The following is a 26,918-nucleotide window of genomic DNA, read 5'->3' on the forward strand; positions in this document are numbered from 1 at the left end:
ATAGTACTGACTTCAGCTTTATTGAGGAAGTGTTACTGCAGTGTTTGATCAATTGGGGAATATATTACAGGCTGAGGACTGCATCTAACAGCTTGACCAAAGATGAATAGTATAAAGAACTGTTTTAGGTCAAAAATCTTTAATTTCAGTAGGAAATAATTAGAAAAAAGTTCACTTGAAACATTATTTCTGTTTCTCTTTCCAAAGCGAAGTGTTTCTAGCATTTTCTGGTGTTACTTAAGATTTCCACCATCTATAGTATATTGCTTTTGAATAATACAAGCTGTTGTATTTGTGAAATATTCTTGAGGTATACTTTTTTTTCTATCTGATGATTGGAACAAGTTTTGTGAAATAGAATTTCTTGGCAGTATAAAAGAACAATAAACTTGTTTCTTTTCTATGGCTGGATTCTATACTTCCAAAATCCTGCTCTAAAATCTAATTACTTCTTTCTCCAGAAACAAATTTATTTATACCCCGTTTAATTGCATAAGTCTTAATATACTTGTACAGTCTTCTTCAGCAGCCTTTCTTCATACTACCTAGCTGCATAATGCTTCAGTTAAAGGTTTCCACCAACTTAGTTTATTACTGTTAGGCCTAGGTATTAATTACCCTTGCCAGGTGTGTTTCTGACAGGGGCAGAACATGAAATAGGTCAGCCCGCCATCATCCACCTCAGTTAACCTCTATAATATGGAGGCTACTGGAATCGGCAGCCCTTCCACAATCTATAACTAAATAATTACAAGTCAATTGAGCTGCACGATAAAAGCTCAATTGACCCTGATAATATGCTGCCCACACAAAAAAAGGGAGGTTGGTGGGCAGCCTGTTTTTAAGCTACTACAAGAACAAAGGCAGTAAGAAGAGTGGCATCTCATTTTGGAGTGCCTTGAATACATTGTGTGCAACATCTGAAGATACCACCACACTCTTCCGTCATGTTGCCTGCCAAATAGAACATGTCGACCTCCGATACCTCCTTTCTGAGCTGTAGGATTCTTCTCCACCATAAAACCCTGAAATCCTCAACACAACCTGGAAGAACCTCATCTTCCACTTGAACATTACAGCCTTCAGGACTCAACATTGAGTTTAATCGTTTTGGAGTTTGACTGCTTCCTTCCGTCTCTATTACCCATCCTCACAACCATGACCTGACAAGACATTAGTTATTTTCAGCAGAGCCGACCAACTCATTATCACCCTCTTCTTTGTCCCTATTTTCACTTATGTAGCTTCTTTTCTTTCCTGGCTTACGATCTCCATCCCTTTGCCTAACTTTTTCTTTGCTTTATCTTTGGGTTCCGTCTCACTGGACTTGAAATGCTAACTCTGTTTTCTATTGACAGATGCTGCCAGGCCTGTTGAGTTTGTTCAGCAATCTCTGGTTTTGTGTGTTTTAAAATCCTAAGACCCGTCTTTCTGTGGCAGCTGTGACCCTCTTGCACCTCCTTCTGCAGTCCAAATCTGATTGGATGGCAGATCCCAGGGAAGGGTCTTCTCCCTGAGAGAGGGGCAAATTTTCCTCAATTTAACCAATTTCGTCCACCACAATGTGTTATGTTACGAAGGGATTGAGTAGACGAGTTGTCTTCTAGCTGATCTTTCCGGGGGGAATGGGGAGGAGAGGTGATGGGGTTGGTAATGCCAACATAAGTCTCTGCCTTTAATATTTTCACACTTAAAATGCACTCCTGAGATCTGAGAGCTTTCTCACACTGAACAAATTCCTTGGGAAAGCTATTTCACTTTCCTTAATTTGAAACAATGCTATCAGAATGTTTTTTTAAACTGGTGATGTTATGAAAGGGACATGTTCTAAGGAAAAGTCATGATAGACCAGTTGCCATTTTCTTATTGTGTTGCTTTTGGATTGTTGAATCAAAGGTCATAATGGACATGTTACTGAATATTCATGTTTTTGCCATTGGAAAGAGCACCAGATGTAATGTTATAAAAAGATATTTTGCATTGAGTTGATATTTGTTTGGTTCTTATTAATACGTCGCTGTAAGACAGCTGTATTAAATTGATTGCTGTAGAGTGAAGGAATCATTTTGACTTTGGATAATGTTGTAAAATGGACAATATCAATCAGGAGATCATTGTACATCACACATTTTTTATTTCTATGTCAGTGAAATACCCTTGGAAAGTTTTGTGGATTTTAAAGTGACCACGTAGACTGTCCTCCTAACCTTCTCTCCCCTGCACCCTCTAACCTTGCCATAAATAAATACTGGGAACTCATGGACTTTTGTCCATAAGCTTAATTAAGTCCTGCATTCAGTTGCTTTCTCTTAGTTCATCAAGCCAAATTTCTTGCCAATATCTGTCAAATGCACAGGACTATCTTTTTGTAATTTCCTGCTCGCTCCCTTTTTAGATTTTTTTTATTAGTGTACAGCATCAGAAATTAGTTTTAGTATAGAAGAAATTCTAGCTGTTCTAAGATAATATGTCATAGTCACTCCTGGGCCCAGTTAGAAATTTGATGACCTCATCAATTCCTTCAGATCCGCCTCTGGGCTTCCTTGTGCAAGCTGTTCCAATGTTGAGACTGATTTGCTCTATCTATTTTGCAAATAAACAATTTTTTTTGGACTGTTGTATCCATTTCCTGATTGTAAGGGTATACTGGCCTCACGTTACACGCTGAGTTTTAAAATGAAGACCAATCCCTCTCAATTACATGCACTATTCATATTTTTTCAAATAAATATTTAACTAGTAATTAGATTTACTGCAGTGAACAAACTGTTTTGTAAACTTAACGTTGTTATGCTTTTTACATTTATGTGCTTTTTGACCTTTTTCTATTGTACTTTTGTAAATGTGACCTGACCTTGACCAGGACAAGTTTAATCACAGCAGGGCTTGTTTTTCATTCATAAAAGTACTACAGCATATTTTTCCTCAAAGACGAGGCACACTTAATGAAGGGGGTGATTGGAAATTTTCGAGTTTGACACAGCAATAAATTTAGCAGCATCATATTGTTGCTTTTGGGGCTGCTGGTTCATGCAGAATCACAGAATTATTATTCACTGAAGGAAGACATTTGGACCATCATGTCTGGACCAGGTCTCAGAATGCGCATCATTGACTTAGTACCATCTGCTGCCTTCTCTCTGTAAACCTGCATATTAATTATATTTTAATAAATGTCTATTTACCCTCTTAAATGCTTCAGTTGAACATCCCTCCATCACATTTTAATTTGTGCATCACACTTACTGCTTTTCCAAGACACTTTAAATTTGTGTCCTCTTATTTTTAATCCTTTTATGAGTGGGAACAGTTCCTCTCTGTCTATCCTGCCCAGACTACTCATGATTTTGAAAATCTACATCAAACTTCATCTTAGCCTTCTCCACTTCAAGGAGAAAAATCCCAATTTCTCCAATCTGTCTTCATAACTGAAGTGCCTTATTCCTGGAACCATTGTTGTAATCTTATGAACTCTTTCCATCATTTTCATAGTCATCCTAAAGTGTTGTGGCCAAAACTCTACACACAACTGAGGTCTAACTAGTGTCATGTACAAATGCAGCATAACTTCCCTGCTCTTGTACACTATGCAGTGGAGCTAGCACACTTCTGAGATTATGCTGCTTCCCTTGTGCCTGGTAATAAAGCAATGAGTGTATTCCCAGAGCATGCTAATGGCTCGGTGAGTTAAGTCAGCACAGAATTTAAAATCAAGCTGTAAAGACTAGAATTCTGGATTCATTCTACAGATGAGTTAGCTATTGAACTATTGTCCTCAGTGCCATTAGCTGAGGAAAAATATAAAACATCCAGGATACTCCCTTGAATGCGTGTTTGTGCTATGTACTTTAGATGAAGACAGAACTGAGTTTGTTTATGAAACTGGTTCATGGTCAAATATAGTTGTGAAGGCTATATCATTGAAATTTTTTTTAAAAAATAGGGAGATAGATTTTTGAAATATCAATGAGTTAATGGCAATGATGACCTGCACAAAAGAGGAGTTGAGACTTGGAACATTTAAGTCACGATCTTTTTGAATGGTGGAGCAGGCTTGAAGGTCCGGTGACCTATTCCTCTTAATTCTTCTGTTCTTTATGGCTTTCTGCTCAGCTGCTGTATCAATTGTTTATTTTTCCAGTTTATATATACCAGTTTTCATCTCATCTTGGATAACCACACAGAAGCGATTTGGGATTTTGAACTGAAAGGAAAGTTACTGCATTAAATATTTTTAAAGCCAATTTAGATAGATTATTTAGTGACAAGGAGGAGGGGATTTGGAGTTGATAGGAAAGAAGATGCCAAAATTAGACCAGCCGTAATCTTATCAAATGACAGAGTAAGCTCAAGGTCTCAAATGGCCTATTCCTCGTCCAAATTCATCTGTTTTTATATTTATGTCAGAATAGATTGTCACAAGTACAGTCAACTTTTTCATTGTTCTTCAAATTAATAGGTGATAAAATTTATATCAGTGGGCAATGCCTTATAAGACAGTTCAAAAGACAAGGATGCAGAGATTGGATAAGCCTCTTTTACAATGAAAGTAGTAGAGTTGGCAACCTTAGCAACATAAGGTGTGAACAAGTATGCATTGCCTTCATAACTTGGAATGGGTCAGAGATGTAAGGAACAATTGAATCATTATGATAGGAGATTGCAGGTTTGACAGGATGACTGTAGATTTACTCACGTGCTTCCAATCAAGGTTGATTTGGGCTCAGGTGTGTAGTAATGCTTCATTCATCTGGGTCCTTGGAGGCCGACACGAACAGATGGATAAGGTAGCAGCAGATCGAGGGTGATATGAACTTTCTGGGCAGGTTTGGGCATGTCCATTTTGGTAAAGATTGCATTTTCCCAGCACTCCCTGAACAATCTGGCAGTCACACACTGAGGACCTCTGGAGGCCCAATGCAAAACATTTATATTCAATGACATGGTTATGAGAAGGCCGGGCAAATACGCACAGAGTGTGCAGATTGTCAACAAGCTCCCTAAGACACATGTAGGTTTACAATACAAATCATAAGCAAGTGACAGTGAACTTCTTGACAAAAATTGTGAAATTGATTACTGAGGTCTGTTAGCTACGGTGGTGTAAAACGTAGTGTAATTTGACACAGTTGATGTCAGTTTTATTCTGAATGTCATAGATTCATAATCTATATCTAGGCTCAAGCCCATGATGGGCTGAATCTGTAGTATACAGTTGGCAGAATGTTGCATTGTAAGAATAAATTTCATTTGGATGAGGTATTGAACCTCAGTTGTTTGATCAGATTGTTGTTAAATGTTTCATGGTACTGTTCAGAAGGGATCAGGTAGATTCCCCAATACCACAGCAAACATTGATCTCTTAAACAAAATCACTGAAAAAAAGACCATTACATTGTTGTTTGTGGAATCTGCTGTGTTCTGCATTTGCCGAGCATTCTAACGTCAGTTTATCATGTCAAATGCTTTGTGATGTTTACCTTTGGCATATTGGATGCAAATGGCTCACAGGAAGTCAGCTGTCTGTAAAGTACCTCATTAAACCCGAAATAAGAAGGTAGACCAGGCAAATGCGTGGCTGGGAAATGGTGCAGGAGGAAGGCTTGAGATTCCTGGGACATCGGCACTCCTTTAGAGAGAGGTTGAGCATACTTGATGCTTTGCCATTGGTAAAGATTGAAACAAAGTTGGCAGAAGGATTAAAACAGGGTGTAATGTGAGAAAGATAAAACAGGTGCACGAAAAATAAGGAGACTGATAACACTAAATTAAAAAAGTAATGCATTAGATTCAGTATTAGTATGACAAATTGCATTGGCGTCTAAGTTAGAATTACAATACACATATACACATATATAACAATGTGGAGCATAGGAGGTAAGGTACTATTGCACTGTTGGATGTGTTCTAAAGGCCACCTTGAGTGGAAAAGATGTAGGGCATCAAACTTGAAAGGAAAGTCGAGCAAAGTTCAAAAACTATAAAGTAGTTAGAATAGGGGACTTCAGTTATGTTAATAAATGCTGGGAGACGGATATTGGGAAGGGCAGAGAGGGGAAAGAGTTTCTGAAATGCATTCAGGAACGTTTTCAAGACTAGCATATTTCTGGTCCAGTGAGGAAGGAGGCATTATTGAACTTGAGCCTGGGGAATGAGGTGGGTCTAATGGATCAAGTGCCTGTAGGGGAGCATTTAAAATATTGGAAAGTTGGGCGACACCCAAAGCAGTAAGTCATCAGCCTCAGATCAAATGTATCTGAGGATACTGAGGAAGGTTAAAAATGGAAGCTATAAGGCCCAATAGGATGAGGGAGGAGATAATGGGAACTGCAGATGCTGGAGAATTCCAAGATAATAAAATGTGAGGCTGGATGAACACAGCAGGCCAAGCAGCATCTCAGGAGCACAAAAGCTGACGTTTCGGGCCTAGACCCTTCATCAGAGAGGGGGATGGGGAGAGGGAACTGGAATAAATAGGGAGAGAGGGGGAGGCGGACCGAAGATGGAGAGTAAAGAAGATAGGTGGAGAGAGTGTAGGTGGGGAGGTAGGGAGGGGATAGGTCAGTCCAGGGAAGACGGACAGGTCAAGGAGGTGGGATGAGGTTAGTAGGTAGCTGGGGGTGCGGCTTGGGGTGGGAGGAAGGGATGGGTGAGAGGAAGAACCGGTTAGGGAGGCAGAGACAGGTTGGACTGGTTTTGGGATGCAGTGGGTGGGGGGGGGGAAGAGCTGGGCTGGTTGTGTGGTGCAGTGGGGGGAGGGGACGAACTGGGCTGGTTTAGGGATGCAGTAGGGGAAGGGGAGATTTTGAAACTGGTGAAGCCCACATTGATACCATATGGCTGCAGGGTTCCCAGGCGGAATATGAGTTGCTGTTCCTGCAACCTTCGGGTGGCATCATTGTGGCAGTGCAGGAGGCCCATGATGGACATGTCATCAAGAGAATGGGAGGGGGAGTGGAAATGGTCTGCGACTTGGAGGTGCAGTTGTTTGTTGCGAACTGAGCGGAGGTGTTCTGCAAAGCGGTCCCCAAGCCTCCGCTTGGTTTCCCCAATGTAGAGGAAGCCGCACCAGGTACAGTGGATGCAGTATACCACATTGGCAGATGTGCAGGTGAACCTCTGCTTAATGTGGAATGTCATCTTGGGGCCTGGGATGGGGGTGAGGGAGGAGGTGTGGGGACAAGTGTAGCATTTCCTGCGGTTGCAGGGGAAGGTGCCGGGTGTGGTGGGGTTGGAGGACAGTGTGGAGCGAACAAGGGAGTCGCGGAGAGAGTGGTCTCTCCGGAAAGCAGACAGGGGTGGGGATGGAAAAATGTCTTGGGTGGTGGGGTCGGATTGTAAATGGCGGAAGGGCTCATCTTTGTCCCCCTACAACCACACATCAATGAATACCAGTCACGGTCGGACATAGAGCAGTTTTTCCGCCGTCTTCGCCTCCATGCCTACTTCTTCAACCGGGAACCCAACCCTCCTTCCACTGACCCCTTCACCCGCTTCCAACACAAGTCTTCCTCCTGGACACCACCCCCAGGCCTCCTACCCTCCCTCGACCTCTTCATCTCCAACTGCCATCGAGACATTAACCGCCTCAACCTCTCCACCCCTCTCACCCACTCCAACCACTCCCCCGCAGAACGGGCAGCCCTCCGCTCCCTCCGCTCCAACCCCAACCTCACCATCAAACCCGCAGACAAGGGTGGCGCAGTGGTAGTATGGCGCACTGACCTCTACATCGCCGAGGCCAGACGCCAACTCTCCGACACCACCTCCTACCGCCTCCTCGATCATGACCCCACACACGAGCACCAAACCATCATCTCCAACACCATTCACGACCTCATCACCTCAGGGGACCTCCCACCCACAGCCTCCAACCTCATTGTTCCCAAACCCCGCATGGCCCGTTTCTATCTCCTTCCCAAAATCCACAAACCTGCCTGCCCTGGTCGACCCATCGTCTCAGCCTGCTTCTGCCCCACCGAACTCATCTCCACCTATCTGGACTCCATTTTCTCCCCTTTGGTCCAGGAACTCCCCACCTACGTCCGTGACACCACCCACGCCCTCCACCTCCTCCAGGACTTCCAATTCCCTGGCCCCCAACACCTCATATTCACCATGGACGTCCAGTTCCTGTACACCTGCGTTCTGCATGGAGATGGCCTCAAGGCCCTCCGCTTCTTCCTGTCCCGCAGGCCCGACCAGGCCCCCTCCACCGACACACTCATCCACCTAGCTGAACTCGTCCTCACACTCAACAACTTCTCTTTTGACTCCTCCCACTTCCTACAGACTAAGGGGGTGGCCATGGGCACCCGCATGGGCCCCAGCTATGCCTGCCTCTTTGTAGGTTACGTGGAACAGTCCCTCTTCCGCACCTACACAGGCCCCAAACCCCACCTCTTCCTCCGGTACATTGATGACTGTATCGGCGCCGCCTCTTGCTCCCCAGAGGAGCTCGAACAGTTCATCCACTTCACCAACACCTTCCACCCCAACCTTCAGTTCACCTGGGCCATCTCCAGCACATCCCTCACCTTCCTGGACCTCTCAGTCTCCATCTCAGGCAACCAGCTTGTAACTGATGTCCATTTCAAGCCCACCAACTCCCACAGCTACCTAGAATACACCTCCTCCCACCCACCCTCCTGCAAAAATTCCATCCCCTATTCCCAATTCCTCCGCCTTCGCCGCATCTGCTCCCACGATAAGACATTCCACTCCCGCACATCCCAGATGTCCAAGTTCTTTAAGGACCGCAACTTTCCCCCCACAGTGATCGAGAACGCCCTTGACCGCATTTCCCGCAACACATCCCTCACACCCCGCCCCCGCCACAACCGCCCCAAGAGGATCCCCCTCGTTCTCACACACCACCCTACCAACCTCCGGATACAACGCATTATCCTCCGACACTTCCGCCATTTACAATCCGACCCCACCACCCAAGACATTTTTCCATCCCCTCCCCTGTCTGCTTTCCGGAGAGACCACTTTCTCCGCGACTCCCTTGTTCGCTCCACACTGCCCTCCAACCCCACCACACCCGGCACCTTCCCCTGCAACCGCAGGAAATGCTACACTTGTCCCCACGCCTCCTCCCTCACCCCCATCCCAGGCCCCAAGATGACATTCCACATTGGCAGATGTGCAGGTGAACCTCTGCTTAATGTGGTATGCTGCATCCACTGTACCTGGTGCGGCTTCCTCTACATTGGGGAAACCAAGCGGAGGCTTGGGGACCGCTTTGCAGAACACCTCCGCTCAGTTCGCAACAAACAACTGCACCTCCCAGTCGCAAACCATTTCCACTCCCCCTCCCATTCTCTTGATGACATGTCCATCATGGGACTCCTGCACTGCCACAATGATGCCACCCGAAGGTTGCAGGAACAGCAACTCATATTCCGCCTGGGAACCCTGCAGCCATATGGTATCAATGTGGGCTTCACCAGTTTCAAAATCTCCCCTTCCCCAACTGCATCCCTAAACCAGCCCAGTTCGTCCCCTTCCCCCACTGCACCACACAACCAGCCCAGCTCTCCCCCCCCCCCCCCCAACCCACTGCATCCCAAAACCAGTCCAACCTGTCTCTGCCTCCCTAACCGGTTCTTCCTCTCACCCATCCCTTCCTCCCACCCCAAGCCGCACCCCCAGCTACCTACTAACCTCATCCCACCTCCTTGACCTGTCCGTCTTCCCTGGACTGACCTATCCCCTCCCTACCTCCCCACCTACACTCTCTCCACCTATCTTCTTTACTCTCCATCTTCGGTCCGCCTCCCCCTCTCTCCCTATTTATTCCAGTTCCCTCTCCCCATCCCCCTCTCTGATGAAGGGTCTAGGCCCGAAACGTCAGCTTTTGTGCTCCTGAGATGCTGCTTGGCCTGCTGTGTTCATCCAGCCTCACATTTTATTAGGATGAGGGAGGAGTTAGCTAAGGTAGCCTGGGAGCAAAGACTATAGAGGGACAATTGAAGAATTTGGACAGTTTTTCTCACTCTGCTCAGCAAAAGTATATACCAGTGAGAAGGATGGACTGTGGGAAAAGGGAAGATCAGCAATGGATAACTAAGGAAATAAAGGAGGGTATCAAATTGAAAGCAAATGCTTACAAAGTGGCAAAGATTAATAGGAAACAAGGGGATTGGAAAATCTTTAAAGGTCAACAGCAAGCCATGAAAAATACTATAAAGAAAAGTGAGATGGACTATGAGAGGAAACTAGCTCAGAATACCAAAAAAGACAGCAAACATTTCTAAAATATATAAAGCAAATAGGAATGGCTACGTTCCTGAAAGGATGAGAAGGAGTTTTAATAATAGGAAATGAAGAAATAGCTGAGGTGTTGAACAGGTATTTTGTGCTGGTATTCATAGTAGGAGACTCAAATAACATGCTAAAAATTAATGACAAGGAATCTATGGTAGGCGAGGACCAAGAAACGATCATTATCACTGAAGAGGCAGTGTTAGGCACACTAATGGGGCCGCTGGGGGGGCGCAGTGCTAATGATGGATAAGTGTCCTGGCCATAATAGAATGCATCCCAAGGCACTGAAAGAGATGGTAGGGGAGATAGCAGATATGTTCATAGTAATTTACCAAAATTTGCTGGACTCTGCGATGGTTCCGGCAGATTGGAAAACAGCAAATGTGATGTCAGATAATAAAATGTGAGGCTGGATGAACACAGCAGGCCCAGCAGCATCTCAGGAGCACAAAAGCTGACGTTTCGGGCCTAGACCCTTCTTCAGAGAGGGGGATGGGGTGAGGGTTCTGGAATAAATAGGGAGAGAGGGGGAGGCGGACCGAAGATGGAGAGAAAAGAAGATAGGTGGAGAGGAGAGTATAGGTGGGGAGGTAGGGAGGGGATAGGTCAGTCCAGGGAAGACGGACAGGTCAAGGAGTTGGGATGAGGTTAGTAGGTAGGAGATGGAGGTGCGGCTTAGGGTGGGAGGAAGGGATGGGTGAGAGGAAGAACAGGTTAGGGAGGCAGAGACAGGTGGACTGGTTTTGGGATTCAGTGGGTGGAGGGGAAGAGCTGGGCTGGTTTTGGGATGCGGTGGGGGAAGGGGAGATTTTGAAGCTGGTGAAGTCCACATTGATACCATTGGGCTGCAGGGTTCCGAAGCGGAATATGAGTTGCTGTTCCTGCAACCGTCGGATGGCATCATTGTGGCAGTGCAGGAGGCCCATGATGGACATGTCATCTAAAGAATGGGAGGGGGAGTGGAAATGGTTTGCGACTGGGAGGTGCAGTTGTTTATTGCGAACCGAGCGGAGGTGTTCTGCAAAGCGGTCCCCAAGCCTCCGCTTGGATTCCCCAGTGTAGAGGAAGCCACACCGGGTACAGTGGATGCAGTATACCACATTGGCAGATGTGCAGGTGAACCTCTGCTTAATGTGGAAAGTCATCTTGGAGCCTGGGATAGGGGTGAGGGAGGAGGTGTGGGGGCAAGTGTAGCATTTTCTGCAGTTGCAGGGGAAGGTGCCGGGTGTGGTGGGGTTGGAGGGCAGTGTGGAGCGAACAAGGGAGTCACGGAGAGAGTGGTCTCTCCGGAAAGCAGACAGGGGTGGGGATGGAAAAATGTCTTGGGTGGTGGGGTCGGATTGTAGATGGCGGAAGTGTCAGAGGATGATGCGTTGTATCCAGAGGTTGGTGGAGTGGTGTGTGAGAACGAGGGGGATCCTCTTTGGGCGGTTGTGGCGGGGTCGGGGTGTGAGGGATGTGTTGCGGGAAATGCGGGAGACGCGGTCAAGGACGTTCTTGACCACTGTGGGGGGAAAGTTGCCGTCCTTGAAGAACTTGGACATCTGGGATGTGCGGGAGTGGACTGCCTCATCGTGGGAGCAGATTCGGCGGAGACGGAAGAATTGGGAATAGGGGATGGATTTTTTGCAGGAGGGTGGGTGGGAGGAGGTGTATTCTAGGTAGCTGTGGGAGTCGGTGGGCTTGAAATGGACATCAGTTACAAGCTGGTTGCCTGAGATGGAGACTGAGAGATCCAGGAAGGTGAGGGATGTGCTGGAGATGGCCCAGGTGAACTGAAGGTTGGGGTAGAAGGTGTTGGTGAAGTGGATGTACTGTTCGAGCTCCTCTGGGGAGCAAGAGGCGGCGCCGATACAGTCATCAATGTACCGGAGGAAGAGGTGGGGCTTGGGGCCTGCGTAGGTGCGGAAGAGGGACTGTTCCACATAACCTACAAAGAGGCAGGCATAGCTGGGGCCCATGCGGGTGCCCATGGCCACCCCCTTAGTCTGTAGGAAGTGGGAGGAATCGAAAGAGAAGTTGTTGAGGGTGAGGACGAGTTCGGCTAGGCGGATGAGGGTGTCGGTGGAGGGGTACCGGTTGGGCCTGCGGGACGGGACGAAGCGGAGGGCCTTGAGGCCATCTGCATGCGGAATGCAGGTGTATAGGGACTGGACGTCCATGGTGAAAATGAGGTGTTGGGGGCCAGGTCACGGTTTAAAAAAGCTGGTAGACAAAAGGCAGGTAATTATGAGTCCATTAGCTTAACTTTTGTAGTGATGATAATGCTTGTATCTATAATCAAGGAATAGAAATTGCCCCATCAGACAGACACAGCATGGGTTTATGAAAGGCAGGGCATGTTCAATTAATTTTCTGGAATTCTTTGAGGTCTTATGTGGACAATGTGGTGTATCTAGATTTCCAGAAGGAATTCAACAAGGTTCTACACAAAAGGCTGCAGCATAAGGTAAAAGTGGATGGGGCCTAGGGTAATGTATTTACATGAATAGAAGATTGGTTAACTAGCAGAAAGCAAAAAATGGGGCTGTCTGGGTGTTTTTCTGGTTGGCAATCAGTGGCTCGGAGTCTGCCTCACGGATGGGTTTTGGCACCACAATTGTTTACTGTTTACATAGATGATTTAGAGTTGGGGACCAAGTGTGTGTCAGAGTGTGCAGATGACACTAAGATGAGTGGTAGAATAAAGTATACGGAGGACACGGAAAGTCTGCAGAGGGATATAAATAGGTTAAGTGGATGGGCAAGAGTTTGGCAGATAGAAAATAATGTTGGTAAATGCGAGGTCATCCATTTTGGTAGGAATAATAGCAAATTGACTATTATTTAAATGGTGAAAAGTTGCAGTATGCTACTGTACAGAGGGACCTGAGTGTACTTGTGCATGAATCACAAAATCTTGCTTTGTATATGCAGCAGAGAATTAAGAAGGCAAATGGAATATTGTCCTTTGTTGCTAGAGAGATAGAGTTTAAAAACAGGGAGGTTATGCTGCAGCTATCTAGAATGCTGGTAAGGCCACACCGAAGAGTACTGTGTACAGTTTTGTTCTCCTTCCTTGAGAAGGGATGTACTGGTGCTGAATGAGGTACAGGGGAGGTTCACTAGGTTGACTCTGAAATTGAGAAGGTTGCCTTATGAAGAGAGATTGAGCAGACCAGAACTAAGAGGCATAGCCTCAAAATAAGGAGAAGCAGATTTAGGACTGAGTTGAAGAGGAACTTCTTCACCCAAAGGGTTGTGAATCTGAGGAATTCCCTGCCCAATGAAGCAGTTGAGGCTACCTCATCGAATGTTTTTAAGGCAAAGATAGCTTTTTGAACAGTAAGGGAGTTAAGGGTTACAGTGAGCTGTCGGGTAAGTGGAGCTGAGTCCATGAATAGATCAGCCTTGACCTTATTGAATGGTATAGCACACTTGATGGGCTAGATGGCCTACTCCTGCTTCAGTTTCTTACATTCGTATTACAACAGAGGTATCACAGCTAAGTCTTATTACATCCTCATCTACCATGAAAATATGACATTATGAATAGCGTTTAGGAGTAGATAAACTGTCAATTTTCTCCAGCTAATCAAAGAGTATTAAGACCAATGTCAACATCAGTCCAGATGAGATCAGCTACCTCAGCAAAGACCAGGGCATTCCCTATTCTGAGAGACTCAATTTAATGTCATGCATTCACTTTTACAAATCGAACCAACAAGATGATTTTATTAATTGGAGCTTCTTTTGGATCACTCTGCAAGTTTTAGCAAATGAAAGAACACAGCAGCCAACTTCAGTGTTAATTGTAGCACAAAGTGCAGTGCGCAGGGAACAAAGCAATCATTACTCAGCCCTCAAATAATTCAAAACATAGGAAACTTTCATATCACCCCGCATATGAATGAGTACCATCATTACGCCCGCTGCCTCCTTTTCTTTGACAGAATCATGATAAGATATCACACAATTAAGATGAATCCAATTAAGGTCAGATATTATGTGCACTGAATATTGTTTCAGAAAAATTCATACGATATTAATAAGTCATTGATGAGTTTGGAAAATTATGTCTTTGCTTGTGCTTAAGGAATTTCCACTGTAAATTGGGCCAAAGGTCAATTCTTATATTCAAAAGAAGGACATCTTTGATCAATATCTTTCTTTTGTATTGATGCCAAAGATCTTTTATAACATGCATTGATAAAAATATATATCTAATTTCTTGTCATTAATTATATCCCAATACATAAAATTGCCTAATAGATTGGCTACTTCTTCTCGTTTGTCATAAATGATTCCAATATATGGCTGGAGAATATTTTTTGGATAAAGTTGGAGAAATAGTGGAAGGGTTTGGGAAGAGAATATTGGAGCTGATATGCTGAACAGGCCTACAAACTAGATTATAATAATTGTTTCATTTAATACCTGAATATAACAAATGTCATAATAATCAAAAATATGCTTATCGTTCATGATATAACTGTTTGTTACTGTTTGCTTTGGTCACAGAGTACTTCACCCATCATTGGACCATCCCATAGCTAAGATGTCCCAATCTTCACCAGATGAAGGCCCTACGTTTGAACATCTCTGGAGTAGTTTGTAAGTCTGTAATTCTGTTTCTTTCTGCAAATGGCAGTATGATGTTTAACCCCATAAATCATGTCCAGTTGGGAGGATTAAACTGTTGCAAGTCTGAATTCTGACATCACACCTCTGCTTCCCATTTTAATGGAAGCCATGATGTGGAGGTGCCGGTGTTGTACTGAGTGACGAGGTTAAAAGTCACATGACACCAGGTTATTTTCCAACAGGTTTATTTCAAATCACAAGCTTTTGAAATGCTGCTCCTTTGTCAGGTGAAATGGAGGCACACGTAAATTGGGCAGCCAACCCACTCTAAGGAGTGTTGTCTGTTTGAATATTAATAATGGATGGAATCAGACAGTAGAATGAAGCAACATGGGCTACTGTGAGACATGTGACAGAATTGGGCAAGAATTGGGGAGGACTGTCTTGATGTCAGGAGAATCTTGCTGCATCATTTATGCATTTACTTACCAGCAAGTTAAGTCTCTCACTAGGAGCAGCAAGATGCCAATTATAACTTGCTGATTAAAAAATGCCTTATTAACACTGCAACTCACCAGTATTCAGCCTCCTATTTTCCCAAACATGCCAAACAAGCTAGTGTCGAGGATTCCTGGAATGGAAGTGAGTGGGTAACTAGTGAGTTCAGCTAGCCAGTGGATGTGAGGATCCTTCCTTTTGCTCAGCACCAACAGCTCCTCAAGGTACAATCCATGGTTACCAGCAGCGCACCTCTATCCACGGACATTGGCATCTGACATTTACCACCCCCTCACAAGCATCATGACATCATGATCTAATTGCAGACTGCTTAGGAAGCACAGGCTTCCTTTTGAAGTGTCCACTGGCAAATAGCAAACAAAACTACAGCGGGAACACTTTGCATGCAGAGACAGGCACCCAGCTCACACGTTGCACTAAGCTACATTTCAGACCTGCTCGTCTCCTTAGATCCACCTGTGTTCTTGCAGCACGTCAGGCCTGTTAGTGCTTTGGCCCTTCAGCCAGAGTCAAAAGCTATTGGCACCGCCAAACTGATGTGTTCTTTTGCACTGAACAACTGTTTGTCAGAAGGGATTTGTCCAGGGGCACAGGACATCTAATTTTAATGCATACTGAGTCATAACCAGTCCAACACTTACAGCATGTGCCAGCACTCTGCAGCAAACAAATTGCAAATTTATTCAAGTGAATGTCCATAAAAGAAATCGGGTGGGACCAGTCCTTGGTCCAGTAAGGGTTAGTGTGTTTTTGCTCAAGTGTTTCTGATATCATCAGTCAGGGAAACACTCCATGGGCTTGGCCACAATCAGTTATCAGTTTGAAATGCTGACAGTCAGGGTAATCTGTCTGACTGCAAGCCAGGACATGGCAACAGTTTGTTCTATAGGGTCAGTATTTGCAGTCATAGAAATGACATATTTGAGGATCTACAAAAACAGTGGTCAAGACTCTGCCCAGGGGCCTTTTGACAAATTGGTTAAAGGTCTCGGGTTAATACAGTCACAAAGTGATTGATAGGGTCATAGAGTCGTATAACATAGAACAGGCCCTTCAGCTCACCATGCCTATACTGGTCAACAAACATCAAGCTGCACTAATTCCATTAACCTAAACTTGATGCACTGGCATTTGAAGTGCTTACCCAGGTGCTTCTTAAATGATGCAAGTCCACTATCCTCTCAGGTAATGCATTCAATATTTCTCCTACCCTCTGGGTGAAAAGATATTTCCTCAGATCTCTTCTAGGGCACTTAATCTTGACATTAAACCTGTACTGTCTGGTCTTAGATATGTGGGGGGAGAAAAGATTCTTATGCTCTCTGCCTCTAATGTTGTGCATCCATCAGATCCCCCTCAGCCTCCTGTGCTCCCAAGGAAAACAAACCCAGCCTATCTAGTGTTTTCCCATAACTGAGACTTTTTTATCCCAGACAACATCCTGGTAAATCTCCTGTGCATCTTTTCCAGTGCAGTTACCTCCTTCCGATAGTGTGGCAGCCGTTTTCCGTCTGTGGCCGAGCCAGTGTTTTATATAGTTGCTCCTATATTCTACGCCTCATCCAATGAAGACAAGCATCCCATATGACACCTTCACCACACTGTCTGTCTGTGCTGACACCTTAGGTGGTCCATGATCTTGTACACTAAGGTCCCTTTGTTCTTCAGTACTCCGTAGAACCTACCATTCGTTATGAATATTCTTCCCGTTTTGGATCCTCCAAAGTGCTTTGCCTCACATTTACTCGGATTAAACTCCATCCGCCATTGCTTTGCTGAATTTGCCAGCCGATCAATATCAGATTGTAGCCTGAGACCATCCTTCTCTCTATCAACAATACCACCAATTTTTGCATTAGCTTACTTACTAATTATACCTTTTCATACTCACATTCAAGCCATTCATGTACATAACAAAAAACAAGGGTCCCAGCACCAATCCCTATGATACACTACTGGCTGGTCACAGGCTTTCAATTACAAAACAACTCTCCACCAACATCCTTTGCCCCATTTGGAAGCCAATTTTGAATCCAAATTGTCAATTTCCTTTGAAATCCATATGCTGTTAACCTTTGGATCAGCCTTCCAGAGGGGACCTTGTCAAAGGCCTTACTGAAGTCCATGTAAACCACAGCTATATGCTAAATGATCATGTTGCATGGCAGAGCAGGCTCAAGGGGCTGAATTGCCTACTACTGGTCCTTATTTAGTCTTGGATCCATTCATCGATCATTAAGGAAGATGAAATGGGGATCTGTGTGGGCAGCTGGGTGAACACTGCCAAAGTGTGTCAAAGCTAGGGGAGAAAGAGAAACAGAGGCATTTGTGGTGGTGGGTCAATGATGATGATATGGGTGAACTCCAAGTGTAAAGGAGCATGCAGAATAATATCCAAGGATATGGTGGATGATCATTGCGCAAGTTATTCGCAGTGACCACTACAGGTGGCAATGCTAGATGACTTGAAGCATGGTGCATGGAGGACATGTGGAGCAAAGTTCAATGTGGTTTGTGTTTCTACACTGGGGCCATGAGTTCAAATGTGCTGTTAGGGTAGACTGGGGTTACCTGTTTACAAGGCAGACTGGTACTGACAGTGTCTACAATGAGTTGCATTCCTTGCCATTGCTTTCCATCCTCAAGATGCAAAGTGTAACAGAAAAATGGTTGGAACAACATCAAGGGAGGGTGAAGTCAGTGTTACTCTGACAGGCCAAAATGACAGATCCATATCTGCTGGCTGCTAGAACATTGAAGGTGCAAAAATGAGTTTGGAAACTAGCTAATTTTTATTTGTAATTGTTTCTTCATCCTTTTACAATGCACGCAGAATGAACACCCTTAGGCATCAAATGTTAATCAAGGGTGAATTGCACCATGCCGCTGGCACATGGAAGTCAAACATTGTCATCGCAGTGATGCAGGAATTAGCAGCATTGACCTAAAAAGAGGAAGTTGCTGGTCAAAAACATTTCGTTACCTGTGAAGCTTCCAATAATTGTGTGGGATGAGGGGAACAGCTCTACATCATAACACGTGTCTGACCACAGACTGTGCTGAATGCGGTGCAAGGTTCATTGTTGATATTGCTCTGGGATTCAAAATATAGAAATTGCCCTCTGCTGGAGTAGTCGAATTGAAATGAGAAGAACAAAATGAAATTAGCCAGCATGAAAATGTGATATCCATCAGGTTCATTACCTAATGATTAAAAAGGTCTCTGGTTTTAAAGTATTTCTGCATCAGAATGAATGTGTGTTTGGATTAAGTGCTGTAATTCAACAGTAATGAACTAAACTGTAACTCTGAAAGGCTGGAGTCCTGTCTTGAAAGATACCCACTGAATCAAATATAATAATGTGGACTACTTATCGGCAAAATGAAGAGTTTGATTGTAGAGTTGTGTGTTGGTTGACATTAAGTTAACAAAATTAAGCAAGCAATAGCAGAGGTCAAAATTCGTTAAAACCAAGAGATAAGCCTATTTCCAGCAGAAACAAGCAAGTCTTAATGAGCAATTCATCAGATCAGGTGCAGTAATCACATATTTGTGATGCTTGCCAATGGCCAACTGATCAGTTGCTGGAGACTGGACAAGATCAATGGCTGAACACACAGTTCCGTACTTGTTTACAAGCTAGCTTGCCTCAGAGTATACTTAGCTAGCTAAGAGGAAATCATCTGAATAATGGGTGGAAGTTGAGATGGAATGTGCTGATCACCTGTTTTAGTCTGATCTTTGGACAAGCCCACAAATTGTGATTGTAAGCTGTGTATAGATAAGATATTTTACAGTATTTTTGTAGTGTACTTTGCTGTAATAAAGAGAATCCTGTTCTTAGAACTTCCTTGAGTTCTTGTTATCCAGAATAAACCTGACGAACCCAGAAATGTATGAATAAAAGTCTGCAAAAGGAGTCAGAACACAGCAAGCACTCACTTTTTGATATAAGTTCGTGCACATGAGTTGACCGGAGCCATGACAAAGCAGGCGATAGGGCTGCTGAAGTAACGGTCCTGCAGCTTCAATAGTCTTGAGTTGGCGGCCCCTCAATTGTAGTCTAAACACAATGTGCTGCCCTATCCTGGCTTGCAGTGCTCGCACAATTAGAACAGGCAAGACAGACTGAACCATGCAGAGGGAAATGGGAACAGTTATCTCAGGACAAGGACATTGAACTGAAGGAAGCTCACCTTGCTCATGACTGAGCTTAGCTGCACGGGGTACTATGAACAAGATAGGATCAGATTGACAAGAGACAAAGGGAACTGCAGATGCTGGAGAATCCAAGATAACAAAGTGTGAAGCTGGATGAACACAGCAGGCCAAGCAGCACCTCAGGAGCACAAAAGCTGACGCTTCAGGCCTAGACCCTTCATCAGAGTGGGGGATGGGGAGAGGGTTCTGGAATAAATAGGGAGAGAGGGGGAGGCAGAGTAAAGAAGATAGGTGGAGAGGAGTGTATAGGTGGGGAGGTAGGGAGAGTAAAGAAGATAGGTGGAGAGGAGTGTATAGGTGGGGAGGTAGGGAGGGGATAGGTCAGTCCAGGGAAGATGGACAGGTCAAGGAGGCAGTATGAGGTTAGTAGGTAGGAAATGGAGGTGTGGCTTGCGGTGGGAGGAAGGGAGAGGCGAGAGGAAGAATAGGTTAGGGAGGTGGGGACAAGCTGGGCTGGTTTTGGGATGCAGTGGGGGGAGGATGTGAGTTGGGTTTGAAAGACTTATAATGAACTGTCAAGTGCTTATTAATCATGAAGCAGGCATTTGGTTTGCATTGTGGGGCAAACTGCAGCCTCTGATGGTTTCATTTGTGTTCACATTTGGTGACTGTCAAAATCAGCTTATTTTGGCATTGTCTGATTGCTAGCTTGTGTGTGATGTTTCTCTCCTGGACAGTGACAACATTGGGTGACCAGTCAGCATTGAAGACAAAGTATCTGAGACTTAGAGAGAGAGTTTAGATGGAATGTGGCTAAGAACAGGTAAACTGTTTCACCTGCTGGTTAAAAAGCTACTCGAATCAGGATTGAATATGTTACGAAGTGTTAGCCATGCTGACTGTGAACAGTGAGCAATGAGGCTGTGTGGCTGTATGGCTGTAGTGCCATTATGTTGCCATTGAGATGCAACACCAGATTGTCACCATTTGTCCAACTGCAAAGCAGCTCTTTAAAAATGGTACGGGTGCAAGGGATGCCGTTCTTTCAGTGAATCATGAGCTGTTCCAGGATTGGCACATGGTAAGGTGAGGATAGAATCAGACATGTCAGATGCTAAAGAGGCTTAGGTTGTTAATGAAGTGTGTTTGTAAGGTATTGTGAGAAATCTTGCTGGGTCTCACAGTGAGAATCGATCCAAATGACCCAACACAGCTTGCACTTAGCCAAAAAGCACAAGATTCAGCCCAATGAGACTTCATTCCTTATTATTACTATCTATTTGAAATTTAAAGATGGACGGCTGTGCTTTGGGCCACAGGTAATCAACCACCGAGACTGGGAAGGATTCCTGGGCCCAGATATTAGTGCATTTTTACATATGGTGCCTGTCTCTTCAATACTTCATGCTGACATTCCTCTCCCCAACACCACTCTTGGCATCTAATATTCCCTGACACTACCAAATTCCCATCCCAGATGGTATTAGGTAGGTTAAAAAGGTTCCTGTTTAAAACTGACCTTTCAGCACTAATGCAGTTCTCCATTTTTCTTCTGCAGAATATTATTACCTAACAGTTATTGAAAATGCTTTAGATGATTTTAAAAAACACAAAATTAGACCCTCTGCATCATCAAAAGAATTGACTTACAAGACCAGGATTAATCATGGTATTTTTGACTTCAGTGTGTTTCATTCTTACATTGGGTGTCTGAAGGGTTTTTCTTTTGTCAGTATTCACGCCCCTCCATTTGATGAGTTCAAAATGCATTAGACATGTTTTTTTAAAATTTCTTCAATTGTAAATCGATTAAATGATTCTTCTGTTGCCTTCTATCAAGTGTGAATGAATACAGTTGGCTCATCTGAGTTTGAGGTCAATTTATTCAACTGCATTTGGTAAAAAATGACATTTTTCTCCCCCAGAGAACCAGACAGTACTTACTTTGATATCCCACAAACCAACCTCTCTGGCAGCAATGAGGCTGTGCCAAACTTACCACAGAACCAAACCGAAGTGTGCATGGACGTCTTTCAGATGAGAGATATGAATGATTCTATGATGGTGAGTGTGGTTACAATTTTTTTTTTGGTTCATTTTGTTTGTTGATGAAATACGAATCAAAATAGATTTGGCAATGGAGGAGCTGTCTGATAATTAAATACTGATTTTCCTGTATTACAGTCATTTGTAAGCACAGAAGTAATAACTTATTTTTTGTAATTAAATACAAGAAAACTCCAATGTGTTATTTGTATGAAAATGCTGTGATGGACCTCAGCAAGAATGAGCAATTTTAATTTTGTTTGAGTGATGTCGGCATCAAAACTGATACATAGCATCAAATGACTTTTTTTTCACATTTTTCCCTGTAAAGGTTTTCAACACTTTTTTTTTTCTCCAAACACACTGACTTTTGCTGAGGATGATCACAAAAGTACCAGATACCCACTAGTACTTCACCCAAGTAGTTGTTCTACTTAACAATGTGAGCAGAGGGGGCAGGTGGCAAGGGGAATTAGTGGTGATCTTCTCCCAATGTAATATCTCATGAACTGTACCAAGAGTCAACAGTAAAATAATGAAGAATGGCTGATTTGATTTCCTTTTCCCAGTCCTTAATACCAAGATTGCTTTTAGATTCTCAATTGCAACCTTGACTGAGATGAATAACTGAGTCACCACAGTTCAATCTTGAACTTTTGTAGCATTTATGGCTCAGCCTCCCAATAAGGCTGAAGTTTACAAGTGAGCCCTCAGAAATCCAAAAATCAAAAGGATTCTTGACTTTTAACACACACACATAACATGCCTGCCTTACTCATAAATAAACATAGATGTGCCCACAGAAATACTGAACTAGGCAAATATATGGGTGATAGTGTATACACTCACTAAAATGGCAAGATGATCATGTTGGGTAATTTATTGTCAAATTCAATGTTTAGAATGGGACACTCTGCAAATTTCATCAAAGGCTACCATATTCTTGGTACGGCATGATAAAATTGTGCTGCCACAGGTGGTATGAGCTGAATTTCCTCCCCCATCTCCACCCCAAAACCAACTTGAAGCGAGAACAGATGCGGAATAGTGAGAGTAAGTTTTGGTGTCTGGTAGCCAGCGTGAGGGAAGGTTTGGTGAAAGAGCAGCTTGTGGGGAATTCCTCTTCATGCACATGCACCCACTACCTTCACAACAGTGGTGACCTGAATTTTTTTTTCTCATTGTTTTCACTTAGTAATTTTAAACAGTGGCTGTGAGCGTACCTTGTTGAAGTGCTCTTCCAAATTTAACTGTGTACTGCAATTGAGCACTTGTCTCAGACTGAAAGGCCTCGAATTTCAACAGCTTTAACAGCCTGCTGCCTGCCACCCTTAATCAGACATGGAAATCCTTGCCAATTTCGAGCATACTTAGGTGAAAATCTTAACTTCAGTCAATTTCTTTCTGAAGGAACATTTTCTGACCTGATAACAAATATAGCTTCTGTTTCCTGCCTCCATAATAAAAACTTAGTCCAATACTAGACGTATCCAAAGTTTCTGAATGGCTCTGATCATCCTTTCACTTGCTGTTCATGCATCTTGCTGTGTGTCAAATTGGCTGCAGTTTTGTCTACAGAATACAAGTGATCCACTGAGACATTCTGGAGATGTGAAACATGCTGCATAAATGCAGTTATTTATTTCTATATAAAATACATGGGGAAACATTGATGTCAATATGTAACTTCAGAAGCAATGTCTGCTTATCAAGTAATCCATGGTTTGACGTAGGCAGGCAGCCATTACATTCATTATGTTAAGACAGTACGAGTTATTACATTCTTTTCTTTTGAGGCAATGCACAACTCTTTAAAAAAAGAATCTCAATGGTATATATTGGAATGCCAAGGCATCATCTGTTCTAATTGTCCATTCCTCCCAGTGGTACTACTATTACTATTAGAATTAACAGATGCAAACAATAGCCTGGGCACAGTTTAACACTCTCCAAGAAGAAGCAAAGGGCTCTTGAAATATGATGGTGATGTTATTTATATTATGAACTTTACATACGTGAGACTTGCTGTGTTATTCTTGTTCATCTGAATTTCATTGGGATTTATTTAATCTTGCACTGTAGCTGAATAGATGATCAGCAGAACTCCCAAGAAACAGCTCTTTATACTATTTCTCCAGCATTTCCAGCAATATTTCATCAAAATTACAAATTCAAGGAACATTCCACCCCCCAGAGAAAGTATTCTTTATTATCTGCTGCTATTTATTGTTTTAAAAAGCAAGAATCAATTCTTACTTCTGGTAACCACTTAATTTGAATACTTAAAGAGTGCTCAAACTATATTTTGTGTTGTCTTTCAATTTCTAGCTTCTTGGCTGAGTGTGATTATTCATGTCATGAGTTCTAGCCCTACTGATTACGTGAAAACATAACCTAAGTGACCCTTCAGTGCAGTACTGATGAAGTACAGTGTTATTGATGGTGTTATCTGATTGATGATGTAAGTCATTAAACAAAGGCCCCATTGCCTGCTCAGGTGGACATAAAAGACCCCGTGGCATAATCTGAAGACTAGCAAGGAGTTTTTCTTGAATGTTCCTGACCAACGTTCTTCCTTCTACTTCAAACCTTAATTCGTTAAGATATACTAAGCATAAAGTAAGTGCTCAGTCTTCCTTTCAAAGTCAGAATTACAACAGACTTTAAAGTTTATTGAGTATATCTGAAATCAAACTCATGCCTCATTGTTAAAATAGTGAAGTTTATGTGATTTTTCGGACTGTATCTTCTTAATTGTGAGAGGGTTATAATTTGCAGAGTTTATCTTTAAATTTTGGGTAAATGGAAGGGATAGTGTGGCCTGTGCTAGGTTCTATCTCACTAAATGGTAATCAGTAAGGATCAAAGAGGAATCTCAAATTATGTTCCTGAAAAGGAGTAGGCCAATATTTATATTTGAAGATCACGGCTGTTATAATGTCCACAGCCAGAAGACTTTAAGTCTCCTGAAGCCAGAAAAGTATTACCAGTATCAAGATTGTGAACCGCTGAAACTTGCCCTTTTGTTCCTAAGATGAAAGACTGTTGTGGTCAGAGATAACTAATTAACATTTCCACTCAAAGATAGGCTAATGTGTTTCCCAATGCTTTGGAGAAAGGGAAAGTGATGTTACTCATTGGATATAAGTGTCACAAGCTGAGCCAACATTTGTTGCCCATTCCTATTTGTCCTTTGAACTAAGTGGTTTGTTAGGGGCAGTTAAAAGTCAACCACATTGCAGTGAGCATGGAGACATATATGTGCCAGACCAGGAAAAGACAACAGATTTCATTAACTAAAGGACATTTAGTGAACCAGGTGGAATTTTATGACAGTTGAAATGCTGGTGTGTTACCATTAGGCCAGTTTTTAATTCCAGATATTGACTACAAATTTCATCATCTTCCATAGCAGGATGATCCATGTCTTCCAGATATTAGCTTGGATTCTGGATTACTAACCTAGTGGTGGGTCACATTAGCTCAGTTAGCTGAATGGTTGCTTTACAAAGCAGAGTGATGCCAACAGCATGGCTTCAATTCCCATTGCCGGCTAAGATTGACATGAAAGACTCTCCTTCTCAACTTTTCCCTTTGTCTGAGGAATGGTAGCCCTCAGGATAAATCACCACCAGTCATCTCTCTGTAATGAGAGAGCAGCCCTATGGTCTGATAAAACTACGGTGACTTGACTTGACTATCCCAGGGTCATTATCCCTGTGTCACTGCCTCCTTGTACAGGCTTGCCTGTAAACCATGAAATATCGCCACAGATGCAGTTGCAGCTTCGGCCTTATGTACTTTGCAGCCCATTGAGGGACCGCAATAGATAATAACCATATTTTTACCCTAAGCAGACAAAGTTTCAACCTTATAATTCACCTTATGGAATGCAGACATGAGCTTGTGTTGTCTTTAGAGACAGAGGTCACGAGGGAACAGAGGCTGGAAAATTTGCCAGGCTTGGAGAAAACTATAGTAACTATCATCGTGAAAGACAGTTGGTCAGTAGGTAGACTGGAGATAAGCAGCCTATGTGTGAAGCCAGGTTAGAGAGGATAGAGACCATAAAGAACCAGGTGTTTTTCATTTTGAAACCACTAAGTAGAAGTGCAGTGATGCCTAAGCTTGAGCTGAGAGCACCAGTGTGAGTTTTTTGAAGGAATCTTCAGGGAGTGCTTTACCGATAGGTGGCAGAAGGATCCCCATCAAATCTCATTCTTCAGAATAGCTGGAACACAGGAAATTGAAGTGAATTCCAGAGAGCTATGGCATGCTTAATTTGAACCCAGAGAGGGAAATGAATCCTTGAAAGCTTATAGTAGGTAAGAGAATCCTTTAGACTTTTTTACTCCCTTGCGCAGTGTGGTCAATCACAAGAAAATTAGGAAAATATAGCAAAAATGAAAGAATGAGAGTCTGGTTGTCACAAAAAATATTCTAACTTTTGTCTTAAGTTTTAAACAGTTAGTTCAGAATTTCACTAATGAGGAGTGACTACCTTATTTCTGTGGATTAGCATTTTGTTAATAGCCTAACTTACTTTACTTCTGTGCAGCTCCCTTTCTCTCCCTCTGCAAAACTGGACAGTGCCAATTCCCAATTTGTAATTCAACAGTTACCAAGCGACAACGCCTCCCTGTTTGCTCCTCCTAGCTTTCATCCAGTTCCATCTTCATCGCAGTATCTTTGCATACACCACTCTTCGTCCACACAAGTCAGCATCAACAAACCATATCACCATGCCTACTTTCAGATCAGTTTACACACTACTTCAGTCGTTCAGGACTTCACTTTGGAACTCAGGAGCACTAATGGTTTGCATGCATCTGCAAAGTCTCTTTGTGCACAAAGACTCACATACATCTCCGTAAGATGCATCTTTTGGCTTCTCCTTTTCATTTCTTAGCCCTCACTCACTTTGTAGTTACTTTGATGCTGTTGCCCTCTGGCTTGCATTGCGTTTTGTTGCAAAGGGCTTTCACTGCTAAGTTACAGGTTGTCAACCTCTGCGGCTTGTATCCATTTTTAGCACAGAGGGAGCTGCAGGCAGCTTTCCATGTTTGGAAGTACTGAACAGTCAAGGCGGTGGACATATTGCTGTACTGCACCTTGCTTTGTCAATGTTACACCGTCAACTCGTGCCAGCAGCCTAAGTGGCAAACACACTGCATGTGCTTCAAACAAATGGCCACGTCTCAAAGTCAAAGAGTCTTTAGTGGGGGCAGGGAGGACTACACCTAGTCAAGGGGTTAATCTGATTCTTATCCAGAGGGTTGACCAAAATCAATTAAATGCCTTAACGTATCAAGGTCTGGGGATCCATATCCTTTCAACATGAGGATTGGTCCATAGT

General features: G+C 43.4%; 1 protein-coding gene across 5 annotated transcripts in view; it reads left to right on the forward strand.

Moving 5' to 3' along the window:
* tp73 (tumor protein p73) overlaps positions 1-26,918 on the forward strand; it is a 240,321-nt gene that overhangs the window by 89,314 nt on the left and 124,089 nt on the right. For all 5 annotated transcript variants that reach the window (XM_048561879.2, XM_048561881.2, XM_048561883.1 and 2 more), the window contains 2 exons: positions 14,773-14,865; positions 21,442-21,580. In XM_048561879.2, the coding sequence (XP_048417836.1) occupies positions 14,810-14,865; positions 21,442-21,580 (195 nt within the window). In that variant the 5' untranslated portion in view covers positions 14,773-14,809. The remainder of the gene's footprint in view (positions 1-14,772; positions 14,866-21,441; positions 21,581-26,918) is intronic.

Source organism: Stegostoma tigrinum, chromosome 28, assembly GCF_030684315.1.
Source record: "Stegostoma tigrinum isolate sSteTig4 chromosome 28, sSteTig4.hap1, whole genome shotgun sequence".
NCBI lineage: Eukaryota > Metazoa > Chordata > Chondrichthyes > Orectolobiformes > Stegostomatidae > Stegostoma > Stegostoma tigrinum.